Source organism: Pieris napi, chromosome 3 (genome assembly GCF_905475465.1).
Source record: "Pieris napi chromosome 3, ilPieNapi1.2, whole genome shotgun sequence".
Taxonomy (NCBI): Eukaryota; Metazoa; Arthropoda; class Insecta; order Lepidoptera; family Pieridae; genus Pieris; species Pieris napi.
In genome coordinates, this window is record NC_062236.1 from 1566760 (window position 1) to 1585086 (window position 18327).

Below are 18327 nucleotides of genomic sequence, written 5' to 3' on the forward strand. Positions count from 1 at the left end.
CTCCCACCTAGGGGTTACCTACACCTACCCCAAAATATCAGCCAAAAATTACATTATTTTTTGTTGAAGTGAAACTTCTTTAGAATCGTAGTGATTTCAAACCGGATGCAACGGAAAAAGCGACAGTAAAAAGAGACTGACACATAAATTAATAGGATTTGGCGTGGGAGAGAGTGAGAAAGCGACAGTAAAAAGAGACAGACACATAAATTAATAGGATGTGGCGTGGGAGAGAGTGAGGTAGGAGGCATTATACAGTGTATAAACTTTAAATTAGTGTGTATTTGAACATTTTCTGAAATAGAAAAACAGATTTGATGAAAATTAAATAAGTAAGTCAAGTAAGTAGTTTAATTATAAAATTAGATTATTTATCAATTTTATTTACAAATCATTAGTTATAGAAACTTTTTGAAGTGAAAACTTCGTACTACACTTAATTAAAAGTTTATACACTGTATAATGCTTCCTATCTCATTTTCTCCCACGTTGGATCTTGTGAATTTATTTCAAACTTTTATTATTTTAGTTTTTACCAAATTAAAGATTGATATTAAAGTTATAAATAAAAATTTAACATTCAAATATATATTTTTTTAAAGAAAAGATCCTACATTTAGATAGAGAAAAAGTCTAATTTACATATTTTAATAATTGTAAAAACTTTGTTTTTGAAGGTTTCACTTCTACCACGTGTGAATTGGACACATGATATTTTTTTGTTTGTAGAATATATTATTATTTTTTTATGTTCTCTTATAAAATTCTCCCTCATACTTGTTTAAACAAATTTTCCGCTAAGCTATTTTAGGTGCTCTAAAAAGGTCAGGTAGTTTGTAAGAAAACAATTTTTCGTGAAATACTTCCCAATTTTATTCCTTTTTTCCATATAAATTATATACCTTTATTATCTCTTCTCGGTACGTTTTGGTACGAAATGATAACTGACAGCGTCATCTACGGTTAAACTCAATGTCGTTATCATTTGTCAGTTAGTATTGTTATTTGTTAGTATAACGCCGTCTACGGTATAACGCGATTACTCACAAGTCACAAATTTTATATGACAATGTACTGTCAATGATTAGTAAACGAGTTACGGGGGGGACAAGCAAATGTAAACGACACTCCCTTTTCCTGTTTTATAATTTAATAAATGGTTAACTAGATAAGTAATACATCAGTTCAGTTTGTGTATTAACTCAAGATACATAAATATTTCGAGAAGTGTTAAGTAATGGAATTGTAACTTATTGACTTTTAGACAAAATCCAGGTGAGCATATCTCGTTTACAGTAAAGTTATCGGTATACCGTGACCGCGGTCGCTATAGTTAATAGTTCTTCTAATGCTGTAATTAGATCAAGTGTGTTGTGACCTACCGCTTCTGTATTTATCTTCTTTGTTTGAGATAAAATATATCTATTTAATTGTTTATCATTATTTCCCCTTATTATCAATGTAATTAAAGCTAACAGTCATTCTGGCCTTTATTTGATGCTTATAGACTTTAATAATTATAGTAAAATTTTATCCTTTATAATAAAGACCCCAATAATAGTTGTAATTTATTCCAGAATGTCTACAATGTCCAGATCAGTTCATATCAGTCAGCAAAAGCTGGCTGAAAAACTCATAATACTAAATGACCGTGGTATTGGAATGCTCACTAGAATTTATAACATTAAAAAGGCATGTGGTGATACAAAATCTAAACCGGCTTTCCTGTCTGATAAAACATTGGAGTCCTCTATAAAGCACATTGTCAGAAGATTCCCAAACATTGATGTAAAAGGCCTTCAAGCAATAACAAATATTAGAAATGAAATAATTAAATCACTATCATTGTATTACTACACATTTGTGGATCTACTTGATTTCAAAGATAATGTATGTGAACTTTTGAATATAATGGATGCCTGCCAAGTTACGTTAGACTTGACATTAAACTTTGAGCTCACAAAAAATTACCTTGACTTAGTCACAACCTATGTTTCTTTGATGATATTACTGTCAAGAGTAGAAGATCGTAAAGCAGTACTTGGCTTGTTCAATGCAGCACATGAAATGGTCCACAGTCAGATTGATCCAAGCTTTCCGAGATTAGGTCAATTGATTGTGGATTATGATACACCCTTAAAAAAACTATCTGAAGAGTTTTTGGTCCACCAAAAAGTACTTTCTAGTGCATTGAATTCATTGTGGCATGTTTATCCAGCTAGAAACTTGACTGCAGAACATTGGCGTTCAGAACAAAAGCTAAGTTTAGTCAGCAACCCAGCTCTACTTTTGAAACCATCCGAAACGAATACCATGTCTTGTGAATATGTAACTCTTGAGTCTCTAGAGAGATGGGTAATCTTTGGATTTGCTATGTGCCATCAGATGCTTCAACAAGACCATGCAAACAAGATGTGGGTGAGTGCATTGGAGTCAGGTTGGGTTGTCGCTTTATTCAGAGATGAGGTTATTTATATACACTCCTACATTCAGAGTTTCTTTGATGGTATTAAAGGTTATGGAAAGAGGATATCAGAAGTCAAAGATTGCTATCACCACTCTGTTCAAAAAGCTGGTTATAAGCATAGAGAACGGCGAAAGTTCCTAAGAACAGCATTGAAAGAATTGGGTCTTATTCTTACTGACCAACCAGGATTGCTGGGTCCTAAGGCATTGCTTATATTTATTGGCCTATGTTATGCTAGAGATGAAGTATTTTGGCTTCTTAGACACAACGATAATCCTCCACAAAAGGTTAAAGGAAAGGCTACTGAAGACTTAGTGGACAGACAGCTCCCCGAGTTGCTTTTCCATATGGAGGAATTGAGAGCATTAGTCCGCAAATATAGTCAGGTGATGCAAAGATACTATGTTCAGTATTTATCTGGTTTTGATGCTGTCGCCTTGAATCTTATGATACAAAATTTGCAAGTATGCCCTGAAGATGAAAGTATTATATTATCCTCATTATGTAATACTGCTGCCAATTTGAGTGTAAAGCAAGTTGAAAGCAATGAGCTCTTTGATTTTAGAGCCTTCCGCTTAGATTGGTTCCGCCTCCAAGCATACACATCGGTAGCAAAAGCACCATTCAGTCTTGTGGACCAAAGAGAATTATCGCAGTTCATTGATAAAATGGTATTTCACACCAAAATGGTCGACAATTTGGATGAAATTATGGTTGAGACCTCTGATTTATCTTTGTTTTGTTTTTACAGTAAAATTTTTGAAAGTCAATTTCACATGTGCCTAGAATTTCCAGCACAGAATCGTTACATTATTGCTTTCCCTCTCATCTGTAGTCACTTTCAAAATTGTACCCATGAATTATGCCCTGAAGAAAGGCATCATATCAGAGAAAGGAGTCTATCTGTTGTTAACATTTATCTGGATGAAATGGCAAAGGAAGCCAAGAATATTATTACAACCATTTGTGACGAGCAATGTACAATGAGTGATAAGCTCCTTCCAAAACATTGTGCCCAAACAATTGCTCACCTCGCAAATCGCAAGAAAAAAGATAAAAATAAGAAAAATCACATTGAAATAGTCAAACCAGGTGCAGAAAGTTATAGGAAAACAAGAGAGGAGTTGACTACTATGGATAAATTGCACATGGCTTTAACTGAACTGTGTTTTGCTATAAATTATTGTTCAACTGTCAATGTTTGGGAATACACTTTTGCACCCCGGGAATATTTACACCAACATTTGGAAACTAGATTTTCAAAAGCATTGGTGGGAATGGTAATGTTTAATCAAGACACAAGTGAAATTGCTAAGCCATCGGAGTTGCTTGTCAGTGTGAGAGCTTACATGAATGTACTTCAAACGGTTGAAAATTATGTGCACATTGATATAACGCGCGTCTTCAATAATTGTTTGCTTCAACAGACCCAAAATATGGACAGTCACGGCGAAAAGACTATAGCATCTCTATATACCCAATGGTATTCTGAAATATTACTGCGACGCGTTAGTGCTGGCAACATTTGTTACTCAATAAATCAAAAAGCTTTCGTAAGTCTTTCCGCTGAAGGTGCAATTCCTTTCAACGCTGAAGAGTATTCAGACATTAATGAGTTGAGAGCTTTAGCTGAATTAATAGGGCCGTATGGAATGAAGCTATTAAGCGAAACTCTAATGTGGCACATTGCGAGCCAAGTTCAAGAGCTTAAAAAGCTGGTGGTGCAAAACAAAGAAGTACTGCAAATGCTCAGAACAAACTTTGATAAACCAGACATTATGCGAGAACAATTCAAACGGTTGCAACAAGTTGACAATGTACTGCAGAGGATGACAATAATAGGAGTTATTTTGAGCTTCCGTCAAGTAGCACAAGAGTCTTTACTCGATGTTTTGGAACGGCGAATTCCCTTCCTGATCAGTTCCATTAAGGACTTCCAGCAGCAGTTGCCCAGTGGTGATCCTATGCGTGTCATATCAGAAATGTGTTCGGCGGCTGGCCTGCCATGTAAGGTAGATCCTACTTTGGCTTCTGCACTCCGACAGCACAAGGCCGAAGTCGAGGAGGAGGAACATTTGATAGTGTGTCTTTTGATGGTCTTTGTTGCCGTCTCCCTTCCAAGACTCGCTAGAGGCGAGAGCTCCTTTTACAGGCCTTCACTTGAAGGACACGCAAACAACATTCATTGCATGGCACCTGCAATTAACCATATCTTTGGTGCCCTCTTCACAATTTGCGGACAAGGAGATATCGAAGACAGAATGAAGGAATTCTTGGCACTAGCGTCATCGTCATTGCTGCGCCTCGGTCAAGAGACAGAGAAGGAGGCGATAAAAAATCGGGAATCCGTATATCTTCTTCTCGATCTTATCGTGCAGGAGTCTCCGTTCCTCACTATGGATCTTCTAGAGTCGTGCTTCCCTTATGTATTGATACGTAACGCTTATCATGAAGTTTACAAGCAGGAACAAATGCTATTGCATTCTTAGTTTCGCTGATATTAGAAAAATATCACGTAAGTGTTAGGAAAGACATCTTAGCCGTAGTTCTTGTGAAATAATCGTTTATTTAATGCACGCGTAATACCTGATACGAGTTAATTATCTAGGATTTAAATGAATGTTAGCAAACAAAGATTATGAATAATTCCATATTTGCATTCTTCTAGGCTTTAAAGACTGGTTAAGTATTCCTTCTCATATAATGAACGAAATTATAGATAACTATTTATTTAGGCTTCGTTTGTAGGATGACTTTGAATATAATTATTTATAAAATTAAGTTTATATTCGCCTTTTTATACATGTGCTTTTATTAAACATTTTTACATGATAGATAATTATTGATTAGGGTCTTAGGGTCATAAATTATAAGCAAACACAATGTTTACGTTATTAAAAGTTGTCAGATCTTTTATTATTGTTTTCTCTGATATTTTATGTGGCAATACTAATAGATAAAATTTGACTATCATCTACACTATCTCTAATATCTTTGAAATAACTCGCCTCTTGATTAAGTTTAATGTATGTGGTGCTCTACCGTAACATCCAAAAATTGTGTATGTTTTAACTTGACAATAACTTCATCTCATTCTTTATAAGTCAACATTTGTTGTTTATTGCCACTACACTTTGTTATGCTTCTGTCACTATCAATACTTGCGTCTAACGTCTTTTACACAGAAAGGCGATGCGGGAAAGCACCTTTAGGATATTTTAAGTTAAATACTTTTAGTTCAAAAGCCTTCATTCTGACCCCACCCACAAGATAATATGACGTGCACTCTGTATTTTGAAATAATTTTAATTATGTTGCATATAGCAAGATTATGCGCAAATTAATGTAAGACATTTTGTAACTTGTATAATATAATCATATAATAAATTTTTTAAATAGTATATTTCGTTTTAATTAGACTCGGACCGGCCAGTGTTGGTATTTTCTGTGTCGATTACTATTTTTAGTTTCTTAACACGAGAAAATTTACAATTTCATCTGATGTTAAGTAATACCGCCGGCCATGGACACTCATAACATAATTTTTTCGCAATAAAGTTAAGTTTGATACATTTATTTAGCCTTCATTCATTGATATCAGGGGGCCTACCATGATCTCTTATTGCAAGCCTATTGACAACCTACAACTGAGATGCATCGCTTATTATTGCCAAGACATCGAATAAACCAGCCCGTCTGTTTCCACGTGATCTCAGCAGTAATTAGATTTAGTTCATTCAATTTGTAACATGACCTTGCGACTGAACCAAAGTTTTACCGTTTCGCCTTCAAACTATCACAGAATAAGCTATTCTAAAAAAGTTACTTTTTGTATTGAAGTGTCCAAATAATAGTTTAGACGAGAAAATTCAATTAGTATTTTAATTAAAACCAGTTCAAAAATTAAAATACATACTAACATGTATACTATGTCTTATATAGTAAAAACTTTATAATTTTTATATTTCGGATAATGAAGAGTCTTATTTTAGATTATTCTGAGTTTAGATTTTTGTTTAAATCGATGGAGATAAGAAACAACACGACAATCCCATTCTACAGACTTCGAAGATGTCGAGTTTATAAATTGCTATAGATCAATGACTTTGTTTCGTTGAAGATCCATGTTTTGTGTTCATACAGAATTGCTCAACCTAAGTTAAGCACAAAATAAGTATTCAATCATGAGGAAGTAAAAGATCTTCTGAAACATCGTTTTCTCTAATTTATTTGATGGCTTCTTCACGAGGCTGTGGGCATGACAGTGTAGGAAAGGGAGGCTTCATTAAATGAAAAAAAAAAAACACCAAAATAAGATCATGTAAAATTTATTGTATTTTTTTGTTATTTTGAAATCACATGTTGTAACATTTATCTTGTTAATTAAAAATATTCACATTGTCTGTTTAAATAATCTATAACGGTAAACTAGCTTACACTTAGGAGAAATAATGCCATTACTACGCGAAGGGCGCGTCGCGAGTCAATTGGTCGAATCGCCCCACATTCATCCATACATACAAATATACAATGCTTAATTACAATGCATATCGATCCTAAAAATGGCATTAACACGGTACACTTAGACGAGAACTATCCTTAATATATAGAAAATAATAAAACATCATGCTCTTTGGCTTGCACGACGGAGTACGAAACGAATTACCTAGGAGAGATCAATTCAACTGTACACATTAATACTTCATGCAATTGGAGCTTTTCATTTTTCACCTAAATTAAATTTTGAGCTGGACTTTTAAAACGCTTAAACAAGCTGAATATCGAAAGATCAGTCTAAAACATTTTGATCATTTGGCAATGTCTTTATATCTACGAAATTAAACTAATTGCCATAGGAAGACTAATTGTAATCGATTGGGCCAAATTTGAGCTTCACAACAACCTTTTGCGGCCGTATACGTAATGAGCCCGTTAATCATAATTTTGAGACAATTGTCGAGTCATTGAATTGCTTTGGAACATTACGTACGGAAAGAATTCGAACCCGCTCTCAGAGTCTCACGATCACTTCAATTCGCCATACGGCAACTCAAGTCACTGCCACTTCATTCAACTATTAATAGTTAAACTATAGATAGATAGATTTTATTGGTGATATAAAATTGAGATTGACAGTCGACTCGGAATTCAAATGCTTTCCGATCGGAATGCTAATCCTGAAAATCTCTAAATGGCACCTAGACTTCTCACATCTACAAATAATGACATAAAATTACAATTATGGAGATTCCAGTAAAACAACGGTTTACTAACTAATAACAGTACGATTATTTGATATTTTTACATTGTATATGTTGATTATATACAAAATATACACACGTGTCGGTACGTCCGACTGAAGAGATTTCGATACAAAAATAATAGCTAATTTTAGAACACGATAAGGTTAAATGGGCCTAGCTATAGTTTTTATTGAACACTTAATAACCTTTACCATAAGTTTGAAATGTTTTTTATATTTTTTTTAGTTTTTCATACAAATAGTTGACGTTGATGAATATCAAACTTATGATCAAGTATGGTTGCGCCGAAACTGTTTCTAAAGAGAAATTTAAAAAAAAAACTAGTTAATAAAAACGGTTACGTACCGAATGAATAATTTAAGAAATGGTTGTTTGTGAGTGTGAAGTCGATTTACGCACGATACATTAACGTGACCACGTCAAACATTAATAAAATGATTGCATACTTTTATGAATAAAATTGAATCATTTTTATTGAATTATCACCATTTTTATGGATACAAAGGAGCGAATCCTCGGACGCGTAGGCCAATCGAGTGGAAGAGAGATTCGCGGCGCAAGCGTACAATGAGCGTAACGGAACATGAGTCATGGTTTTTCGTGCAGCCTGCGTTCATCGATTTATTAGACGTCACGTCAAAAAAACAACTAAAATTATTCTAATAAATGTAAATCAATGAACTAAACTGATTATTGTACGAAACCAACTTTTTTATTATAAAGTTTTAGAAACAGTTCCGCCCTATTTCAAAGGCTCGTGAACAAATGTATAGTTGTTCAGTATTACTATTTGTACTGAACAACTCGCCTATGCCCCGGAGATAGACTTGACTTCAAACATTGGGAAATTTCGGAAATGTTACTGAATTTCATTAAAACTTCATTTCAGAAAAAAAATACGAAAAGATTAGCGAATTTAATGATAATGATTTCATTAATATTACTAGCCTGATTCTTGATTAAATTACATAAAATTCTCGGTTAAGAGGGTCTCAAATAACTTGTCCTATCTCCGGGACATGAAATAATACTGTAAAATACACTGTCTATAATCGCTTAATGGTTTAAATGCTTTAAATAAAAATGTGGCAGTGAACATCGGAATTTCATACTTTTAGCATTGCTTTCGATATAACATTTTGCCAGTTATTAAGCCAAAAATTGATTATAGATTTTCGTAATAAACAAGGAAGTTTAATTTACTTTTAGTATAATTTTGATTACGTTCGGTAAATACGATGCGTAAAAATTCAGATTATCGCGAATTTTTGTGATTATTACTCATAATGTAACAAAAACTTTTATATTAAACTTAACTCTAAGCAACTGTAACTTTATACAAATCTCTACAAAAGTAAACGCCGTAATATCGAAGGCCTCGCTAAAAGTAGCCGTGTGTGTGTTCACGAGAGGTGTGTGTGCGTGTGTGCGTGCTGCAAGTAGCAGAGCAGCGGCAGAACGCTGTGTCAGACCTTGTGCGCCGGACGCATCTCGTACGCCTGCGGGTAAGCGTTGGCGTACGGCTCGCGACGCCCGCTCGGGCCTGGCCCACCCGCGCCTGATTCGAGGGAAGAGATCTTTAGAAGGCTTTACACATTACAAGTGGCTTGTATTGCGCACTTGAATAAAAACTTTTTTGTCAATCTACAGTAAAGTTAACCATTATAGAATATTTGTCTATGAAAAAAGAAAATTTAAACAGGCCACACTTCATATAAGATTGTGACGTCACTGGATAATTATTACCCATCGTATTATTAATCGCAAGCAGAATTGAGATAGTCTCTGAGGTCGTAGGTTCGCATCCCGAGTCAGTACAAATACTTTTATGTGCGCAATTAACACTCGCTCGTACATTTATATATTAGAATTTGTCAGACACAGAAGACTGACGGCATGTGTCAGACAGAGAAGACTGACGGCATGTGTCAGACAGAGAAGACTGACGGCATGTGTCAGACACATAAGACTGACGGCATGTGTCAGACACAGAAGACTGAAGGCATGTGTCAGACACAGAAGGCTGATCACCTACTTCCCTATTAAGAAAAAATAATCTTGAAACAGATACAGAAAACTGAGGCTAATATTTTTTGATACACTTGATTAATGACAATTGAAAAGCTCACCCAGTTCCCGGGCAGTATAGGTGAGTGGAGGGGCGTATCCCTTGTGGTTCCTGGCCCTGCGGTGACCAGGCCGCGGAGGGGCGTGGCCTGCGCGACGCGGCTCCGCGTTGCCGCCACGCATGCGACGCAAAGTGTTCATCGGACGACGCAAGGTTTCGGACAAACGCCTGTAAATAAATATTGATAATTTTAAATAATTTCGATTTAGAAAACTGAGAAGGTTTTAAAGAATACTTTATTGGCATTTGTATTTTGTTTGTTCACGTGAGAACACGAAATGAGACAATATTGTGGGCCTTTATTTTTTTATTTTTACCGACTTCAACATAGAAGATTATTTATATATTTACAGCTTATGTATGGCCAAAATTTGGTAAATAAAATATAAAACTGTTATACAATGAATTTTTTTTTAATAAAATTATCTTTTCTCATTAAATTATTAAATCATAGTATAATTTAATATTCAGTTTAAGTAGCTTTAATTTATCTGTATCAGTATTTATGTATTTAAACACTCATACTATTAAAAGGCCGGCACCGCACTTGCGAGTGTTCTGGCTATGTGAGTATCCATCCGTTTGCCTCCTATTACATAAAAAGCACGCTAATTGTCTGTCATTTTATTTGTAGAACTCTAAATTCCTTCCGAACTTTTGGTTCGAGAATTATGGGTTTAAATGAAACGTCACCTGGCCGGCGGTCGCTTGGGGTTCGAGGAAGGCGTATGAACGGCGCAGCACTTGACAAAGGCCCCCATCAGCACCACCAGGATGACCCCGCCGAGTAGCACTGCCCACCACTTCTCGGTCACCCACTCTTGCAAGGTCTGGAGGGTCTCGCGGTTCAAGAGGAGGTTCTTCAGCCGGACCAGAGGGCCCTCGGCGTCCACGGCCCGACATTTCAGGAACACGTCGCAATAACCCTGAAATTTATTTTGATTTTTTAATTTATAATAATACATGAAGCTATTATAACCCTAAGTAACAGTATAGTTGAAATCTATGTACACAGACAGCAGCTTAATCCTAAAGATATGATTCGCTGGAAGTGGACTTTTTTTCAAAAAAAGCGTAGCTAGGCCGGAAGGGGCGTTTTCCCGTAGTGCAAGGTTTCTTGCGAGACTCGGACCTCGGCTTAGGCTGTCGCGGGGTGGTGAATCGCCTGAAGGGCAGGACGGAAGCTCACTTGAGTGAACGAAGTCCAAAGTAAAGGACAACGCCTTAATCGGTGAAGGCGGTTTTTTACCCTAATGGTTTTTTTTTGAAAATGGGTTATAATTGCAAAAGCAAAAGCAAAATATTTCTGCCGGCTTCCTATAACCCATTATGTGCCCCACTTTTACCTGTGGGGCGGTCGTAGCCTGATTTTATATAACCCGTCATCAAAATAGTGATAATTCTAGTATTCAATCATTTAATCAATGTTTTGTTATAACGTTGTCACGTTAAACTATCGTTCGTAAACCGACTTTACAGACAACCATATTTTTTCAGTCTGTAAAGTCTGAAAATTTATTGATTTTTGTTCAATTTCAAATGGACCCAGCGTGCCCTAAGATTTTTTAATCCGTTTCGTGACAGTTTATTTCTCTTCATAGGCAAGTTGATCAGCCTTCTGCACTTCCTTTACCACAACTATAACATTTCGCAAGAAGAACCAGAGCATAAACAATTAAACAGAAAGAGAGGAAGAGCGTTTCCTTACCTGGAAATTGTCACACGGCGAACCAGGTCTCAAGCTGATGCCCTCACTGGGCAGACCCACTTGCTTGGCGAAGTCTGCCGTACTGCGACAGGAGTCGGGCTCCGGCCCCGTTTGACACGCGAGCTGACACAAGGCCCTGCGGTTGACGACTGCCGTGACCCCATCCCCGATTTTGGTTGGCGACGAGGAGAGGAAGCACTCCTTCATGTTCCACGCGAGGCACATGGAACCGCTGCAATCGCCCTTTATGCATAGCTGGGTACCTGGAATCGTATTTGGAATCGTTATATATCAATCGCTATTTTCAATGTACTAACAGTGCTTATTTTTTTAAATGAGAAGAAGAACAGTGGCTCTACAACCTTTTTTAGGTCTGGGCCTCAGATTTCTGTATCTGTTTCATGATCATTTGTCAATCTAATAGGCAAGTAGGTGATCAGCCTCCAGTGCCTCACACACACCGTCTTTTTGGGTCATGTGGGTTGCCTCACGATGTTTTCACCGTTCGAGCAAATGTTAAATCCGCACATAGAAAGAAAGTCCATTGGTGCACAGCCGGGGATCGAACCTACGACCTCAGGGATGAGAGTCGCACGCTTAAGCCAGTAAGCCAACACTTCTTTGCATTTTTTAAATAACGTTACTTTTTTTTTTAAATTTCGTTAATTCACACATTAACTTTTTGGAGGATAATTCTCATAGACGCTTTTTAAAATATTCATTTATCAATTAAGTTAATTCATATGTAAAAGGCATCTAACATCTAATGATGTAATGTATTTAATATAATAGACTAGATTATATAAGAATTGACTTTGAATAATAATTTGAAATACTTTAAGACAAATTTGCGCGCCATCGTGTGTGGTAGAAAATGCGAACGATTTATGATTGTATCACCTAAACATTTTGTACCATATTCTTGCAAAAAATAAATTATTATTATTATTATAACACTGATAACTCGAGTGAGTGTTGCAACGGCCCAATATAATGATTACAAAAAAGCACTTCTTGCACCTTGAAAGTGAAGAACCCCGAAAAATTTGTTTAAAAAAATTAGGAAAATCCTGGGAATATCACCAACTTCGAACACAATAAAACAGTGTTAAAATATATATTATAATTTAGAAAAGACAATACTTGTAAGTAGCACTCACCATTATTACACTTGGTATGATCAGGCAGAGACCTGGGGTTGGGGCAGTCGGCGGAGCGTCCGGAGCAGAAGGAGGCGTGGCTGCACTCGGTCGCCTCACGACACGTCTGGTTGCGGAAGGCCAACACGAACTGGCACGTCTGCGCGTGACAGCACGGGCCTTGGGAGGGGCTGGGGAAAAGTATCTTATTTGAAGTGCCATTGGTCACGCAAACTCATAAATTCTTAAATTATAAAATTAACTTTCGATTTGAATAAAATAAAAAATAAATTAAACACCTATTTTTAATTCCGTAGAATTCGGACACCTATCATTTTTTGACATGTCAGAGATTACAAGCCTTTTTGGCCGGGTTTATTTTTCAATTTCAATACGAGTACATCTGAGTCTAAACAATTTATTTGATATATATTGTTCGTGATATTGAAATATTTGTTATTTTTGTATTAGGTAACTTAAGTAATTAGTAAGTATTCCCCACAAATGGGTCAAATTTGTATCTTTTTCGGTTTAGAACTTTTTAATAGCAACACATATGAAACGTCAGAATTCTACGGAATTAAAAATCTGAGTTCTGGAGTATTTTTATTAATGTAAGAAACTCTTTAATATACCTGCACTGCGTGTTGGCTCGTCTCTGACAGCCCTTAGCGGACGAGTTCCGGTCAAGGTCATATGTGCTCACTTGTCGAGGATAACAGCATCGGTCCTTACACTCGATTTCGTCATAACCTGGAACATAAATGTAACTATTATAAAATACATCTTATTTGGCGTGTTTAAATTATTGTACTTCTGTAGGCTTCTACTGATTGGCTTCTACAAGGTTGGTTTCAAAGTTGGTGCGACTCTCGTGGGGTCGTAGTTGTTCGGATTAATACCTGCAGCTGAGTTTCATCATCGGACGTCGAGGAAAAATACGAAATTCCACCCGTATCACCTCAACGTCCGCCGTTCCACAACTGAGCGTACACGAACGTACACACTATGTGGAACCAGCTGCCCACTTAAGTATTTCCGAACCAATTCGACTTAGGGTCAAGAAAAGAGCGTATCAATTCTCAAAAGGTTGGCAATGCACGCGTGAGCCCTCTGGCATTGAGTGTCCATGGGCGGCAGTATCACTTAAAATAAGGTCCTCCTGCCCGTTTTCAATCGGTTAATATTAAAAATAAATCGATCCCCGGCTGTGCACCAATGAATTGTTCTGTTTGAAAAGATCGTGAGGAAACGGGCATGCCCCAAAAAGTTTTCAGCGTTGTGTCAGACACAGATGGTTGATTACCTTGCTGTTAGAAATTATCACGGAACAGATACAGAAATACTGAGGCTCAGACCTAAAAAGTTTGGAGGGCCATTGGTATTGCTTCTAGTAAGCTTTTAACAAAACAATTTACGAACGGACAGAACTTTGTTTTTTAAGCCAACCGTTTCTTTCAGTTATTAAGATATCTCATCGGCCTATATTACACTTCATTTAACCTGTAGATTTATTGACTTGTCTATCTCTTTTCATCACAGCGTAAACACAATTTGAGAGAAAGAGAATACCTACGAGCAGTATATACAGATTTACAAAGAATTAAATTACTAACAGCTGCGCAAACTCACCACAATCACACTCCTCTCCAACCTCGACAATCTTATTCCCGCAGAACGCTCCAGCGCTTTCCTTCAGACAGTCCCTTTTCCTTCCATCCCTTACAGCATCCAATACAGCGCTGATATTGCTGACAGAGCAGGTTGAAAACCTGCTATTGTTGGGCCTGTCACCAGAGGTCGCGGATGCGAACATTATAAAATTCCCTTGTTGGCCTCCAGGCCGACAATCCGAGGGGTAGTCGTGCTGAAATTTTTTTTCACTTTGTAATTAGCTCCATTTATAATGTATGTATGTACTCTAAATTGCTATTGCTATTTTTATAATAAGGGTTTTTTATTTTTGTTGTGTATATGTAGCCGTAAAATTGTAAACACCGTTAGATTATAATCTATCAAGATACTATTAATCTATTAAGTCAAATAAAGAGATGGGAAGACAATCTGTCGAAAAGATGGAGAAGATCAGCTCATGAAAGAAACGAGTGGACAACCAGGGGAGGCCTATGTCAAAAGACAACCAGACCAACTGACTACTGATAACTAGTATGCTATAAAAATATGGGAAAAAATAAATAAGTATAGTTATAATAAGGCTTTTATTATTATTAATAGACTATTGTTTAGAATCTATTCTGGTTAACAGACCAGGTTAATCCTAATCAAACAGATATAAAAATCTTACCGGCGATCCAAAATTGTGTCCAATCTCGTGTGCCAACGTAAGCTGGCTGACCTTAGGTGGAACCCTACTGTTGTAGTTCACGAATGTGATGATACCAGTGTTGAGTGACCTCTTGGTACTTTGGTATAGACCCCCAGTCGTCTCGGTGTAGGTTTTGTATTTCTCGCAGATGCCCCCAGAGGCGCCACTTGCGCTCGCTACCCAGGCTAGACCTTGAGAAATAAATGAGATATGAGAGACTGATTAAATATTTTTTTACTAGTTAGAACCGTGTTAGTTCTGGATCTCAGATGTTTGTATCTGTATCATGATGTCCATCTAATAGGCAAATAGGTGATCAGCCTCCTGTGCCTGACACACGCTGTCGACTTTGTGGGTCTAAAACAAGTCGGTTTCCATACGATGTTTCCCTTCACGGTTCGAGCGAATGGCTAACTAACACTAGCTAAAATGTTACTTATTTATTTTCTCTTTCCTTCAAGTTGTTTCCTACGACTTATTAAAACGTGAATTAATAAAAAAGTTAATATGATTGACTTTTAACAGCCAAGTAGTTGGCATGTTCGATTTCAGACCGTGAGGTTTCGGATTCGATTCCAGATGGGGCCGAAAAATTCAGCAAAAATGACGCAGTTTCAATCCCCTAGTACTTAAAGTGGTCCTGTATTAGTCATGTTTCTTATTAAAGGATGATATTTATGGAATAAAGATAGATCTTCTTCGTTATTCATTTTTATATAAAAGGGACAAATAGTTCACCTCACTCGATGTTAAGTAATGCTATCCATGGACACACATTGTCAAAAGGCTCGAGACCGGCCTTTTAATTAATGGTAATTTCTTAAATGATTTTATATACGTTCAGAAATTCAATGGGCAGATGGTGACAGAATCTAGATAACTCATTGATTTAGCATTCTTAAAACATACCCAGAGTTCCACCAGTGAAGTCCCGATAAGTGAACATATAGGCGAGACAGAAGTCCTCATGATTGCCCAGCGAGTGGAGATTCAGGAAATTTGACACATCAATGTTCTCCCAGCAGAATTGGTTTGTTTCCGTTGCGAACGGGTGCTTCTTGCACGCAGAATCATCGTCGATCTGGTGAAAAACATTTACGAACATACTTCAAAATATATATTAAAAGATAGATTAATTGCCCATTGATTTTTATTGTTGCTTAAGTAATAATTAAAAAGTCAAAGTCAAAAATCATTTATTCATATAGATAACACAATGTACACTTATCAACGTCAAAAAAGGAATATACATTAAATGCTCCTAATTTTACATTTCCTGCCAGTTCTCAAATCAAGGGCGTAGAACGGAAGAGAAGAACTGGCAATAAACTCTCCGCCACTCTTTTTAATCGCCAAGTTTTTTGTTTTACACGACTTTTGTAAGAAACTGCAACCATTACACCACGATCCACATGACATCTTAAGTAATAAGTAACATCACATACATAACATTTTTTAATTCAATTAAATATTGTCTTTATGTACTAGATATTGATCTGCCCAGCAATGTAGGACAGCGCACGGGTTAACGCCTAATCCCATTTCCTAGCGCTTTCTCCGGCTTCATTTATCACGTTTGCCACAATGAATATCACTTTTCAATAATAACAGTTTCATCTGTATTAGAAAGATATTGTTCACGGACTATAGGCATTTAGGGAGAGATTTACACTTAAGGCCCATTTAGATGGAGAGTTTCTCGTCTGGAAGGTACGATTATCGAAAGAATATATAAAAAAATTTCTTCGTCTAAACATTCCCACCACTTGCTCTTCCACTTTGGCGACAATTGCCTCGCAATGGAAAATTTATTGTGTCCGTGTAAACAGAATTTCAAAAACAATAATTGTATTTCGAGGTTTTGTGCCAGTTAATATCATGAGTGCAGTGTGTGAGGGTGTTTTAATTATTAATACAAGAATTAATTAACATAAAACGGAAACAAATATTTTGGATTAAAAAATGGGTTTTTTATAATTTTCTTCTTCGGTGATCCACACCTCGCACCAAAACGTGCGAGAAACTCTCTCCATATAAATGGGCCTTTAGAGTTCTGGTTCACATATTTCGCCCGAAGTTCTCAGACATTAAAGGTAATAATTAATATTGAGGAAGTCGCTTGGGGTCGGATATAGAAACAAAACTTTGCGCTAACAACTTTGAATTTTAGGTCTCGACTTATGTATTTTTCTTTACTGAACTCAGATTCCTGTATCTGTTGCTGTGCAAGCCGGTTTCCTTACGATATTTTCCTTTACCGTTCGAGCTAATGTTAAATGCGCACATAGAAAGAAAGTCCATTGGTGCACAGCCGGGGATCGAACCTACGACCTCAGACATGAGATTTAGACACTGAAGAATAGGCCTAAACTCCTCACCTTTATCCTTTGAACTTCAAATTGAATATTCCGATGCTCGCGTCGCCCGTCAAACTTCGTGTCCCGGTAAATATAGTTGACAGCCGTCACGTGGTGAGAGATGAGGGAGAGGATCTCTTCGCGTGTCTTCATGTCTATCTCATTCTTTTTGCTACGGTCGAGATGCTGGAACATTTATTTATTTATTACTACTACAGCTAACTTAAATTATATAACAAAAACCAAAGATATAGCTAAATATGGTAAACATAATATATAAAACAAAATATTTACGAAACTTAATAAGGAAAATATTACAAAAAATTATTAAATACATTTAACTACGTAATACCCGATTCGGGTGTGTACTCATGCAGGTTATTTTGATGAAATTATAAGCGACCAAATTAAACATATTTTGTAGTGTACTGCACTGGAATGACGTCCTATCATCATCAAACGCGTTTACTAGGAATATATACAAATTCTCGACTTAAGCCTTTTTGGTGATTAGACGTGGATCCCATCGGGTACGATGAGCTGTTTACCATCCTTCACAGTATTTATGAAGATCAAAAAATTGTGTATCTAAATTTACTGCCAGTTCTCAACTCAAGAGCGTAGAACGCATGAAAAAAATATCAAACCAGACTTATTATTATTACATCTTATTCTACAAGATTTGAAATGTAAATAATAAGCACGCACTTGCATTGTAGTGAGAACAATACGAAAACGCATTATGTTAGGTTTTCTGCGACTTTTTGTGACCGTCATACACACTGCCATTGAGTCTAGTAACAAGAATAAAAATAAAAGTGTGTTTAACACGTTTCTTGATGAAACATATCGTAAAATACGCGAAACATAATATTGTAATATTTGAAATCAAGCCACCTTGATTCGAAAATAAAGCAAACATAGCTAATGTCAATTCT

General features: G+C 36.5%; 2 protein-coding genes across 3 annotated transcripts in view; one reads left to right on the top strand and one right to left on the bottom strand.

The window, feature by feature from the left end:
* The first annotated feature begins 1078 nt into the window (after positions 1-1078).
* Positions 1079-5868, top strand: LOC125063406 (membrane-associated protein Hem). Its single transcript, XM_047669837.1, has 2 exons — positions 1079-1275; positions 1578-5868. Exon 2 carries the CDS (start codon positions 1579-1581, stop codon positions 4954-4956), a length of 3378 nt encoding a protein of 1125 aa, XP_047525793.1. The 5' UTR covers positions 1079-1275; position 1578; the 3' UTR covers positions 4957-5868.
* Positions 5869-6779: 911 nt separating this feature from the next.
* LOC125063752 (disintegrin and metalloproteinase domain-containing protein 10) overlaps positions 6780-18327 on the bottom strand; it is a 99384-nt gene continuing 87836 nt past the window's right edge. For both annotated transcript variants that reach the window (XM_047670354.1, XM_047670353.1), the window contains 10 exons: positions 17411-17575; positions 15942-16113; positions 15012-15223; positions 14339-14573; positions 13342-13459; positions 12728-12897; positions 11568-11830; positions 10553-10785; positions 9861-10027; positions 6780-9289 (listed from right to left, as the gene is read on the bottom strand). In XM_047670354.1, the coding sequence (XP_047526310.1) occupies positions 9198-9289; positions 9861-10027; positions 10553-10785; positions 11568-11830; positions 12728-12897; positions 13342-13459; positions 14339-14573; positions 15012-15223; positions 15942-16113; positions 17411-17575 (1827 nt within the window). In that variant the 3' untranslated portion in view covers positions 6780-9197. The remainder of the gene's footprint in view (positions 9290-9860; positions 10028-10552; positions 10786-11567; positions 11831-12727; positions 12898-13341; positions 13460-14338; positions 14574-15011; positions 15224-15941; positions 16114-17410; positions 17576-18327) is intronic.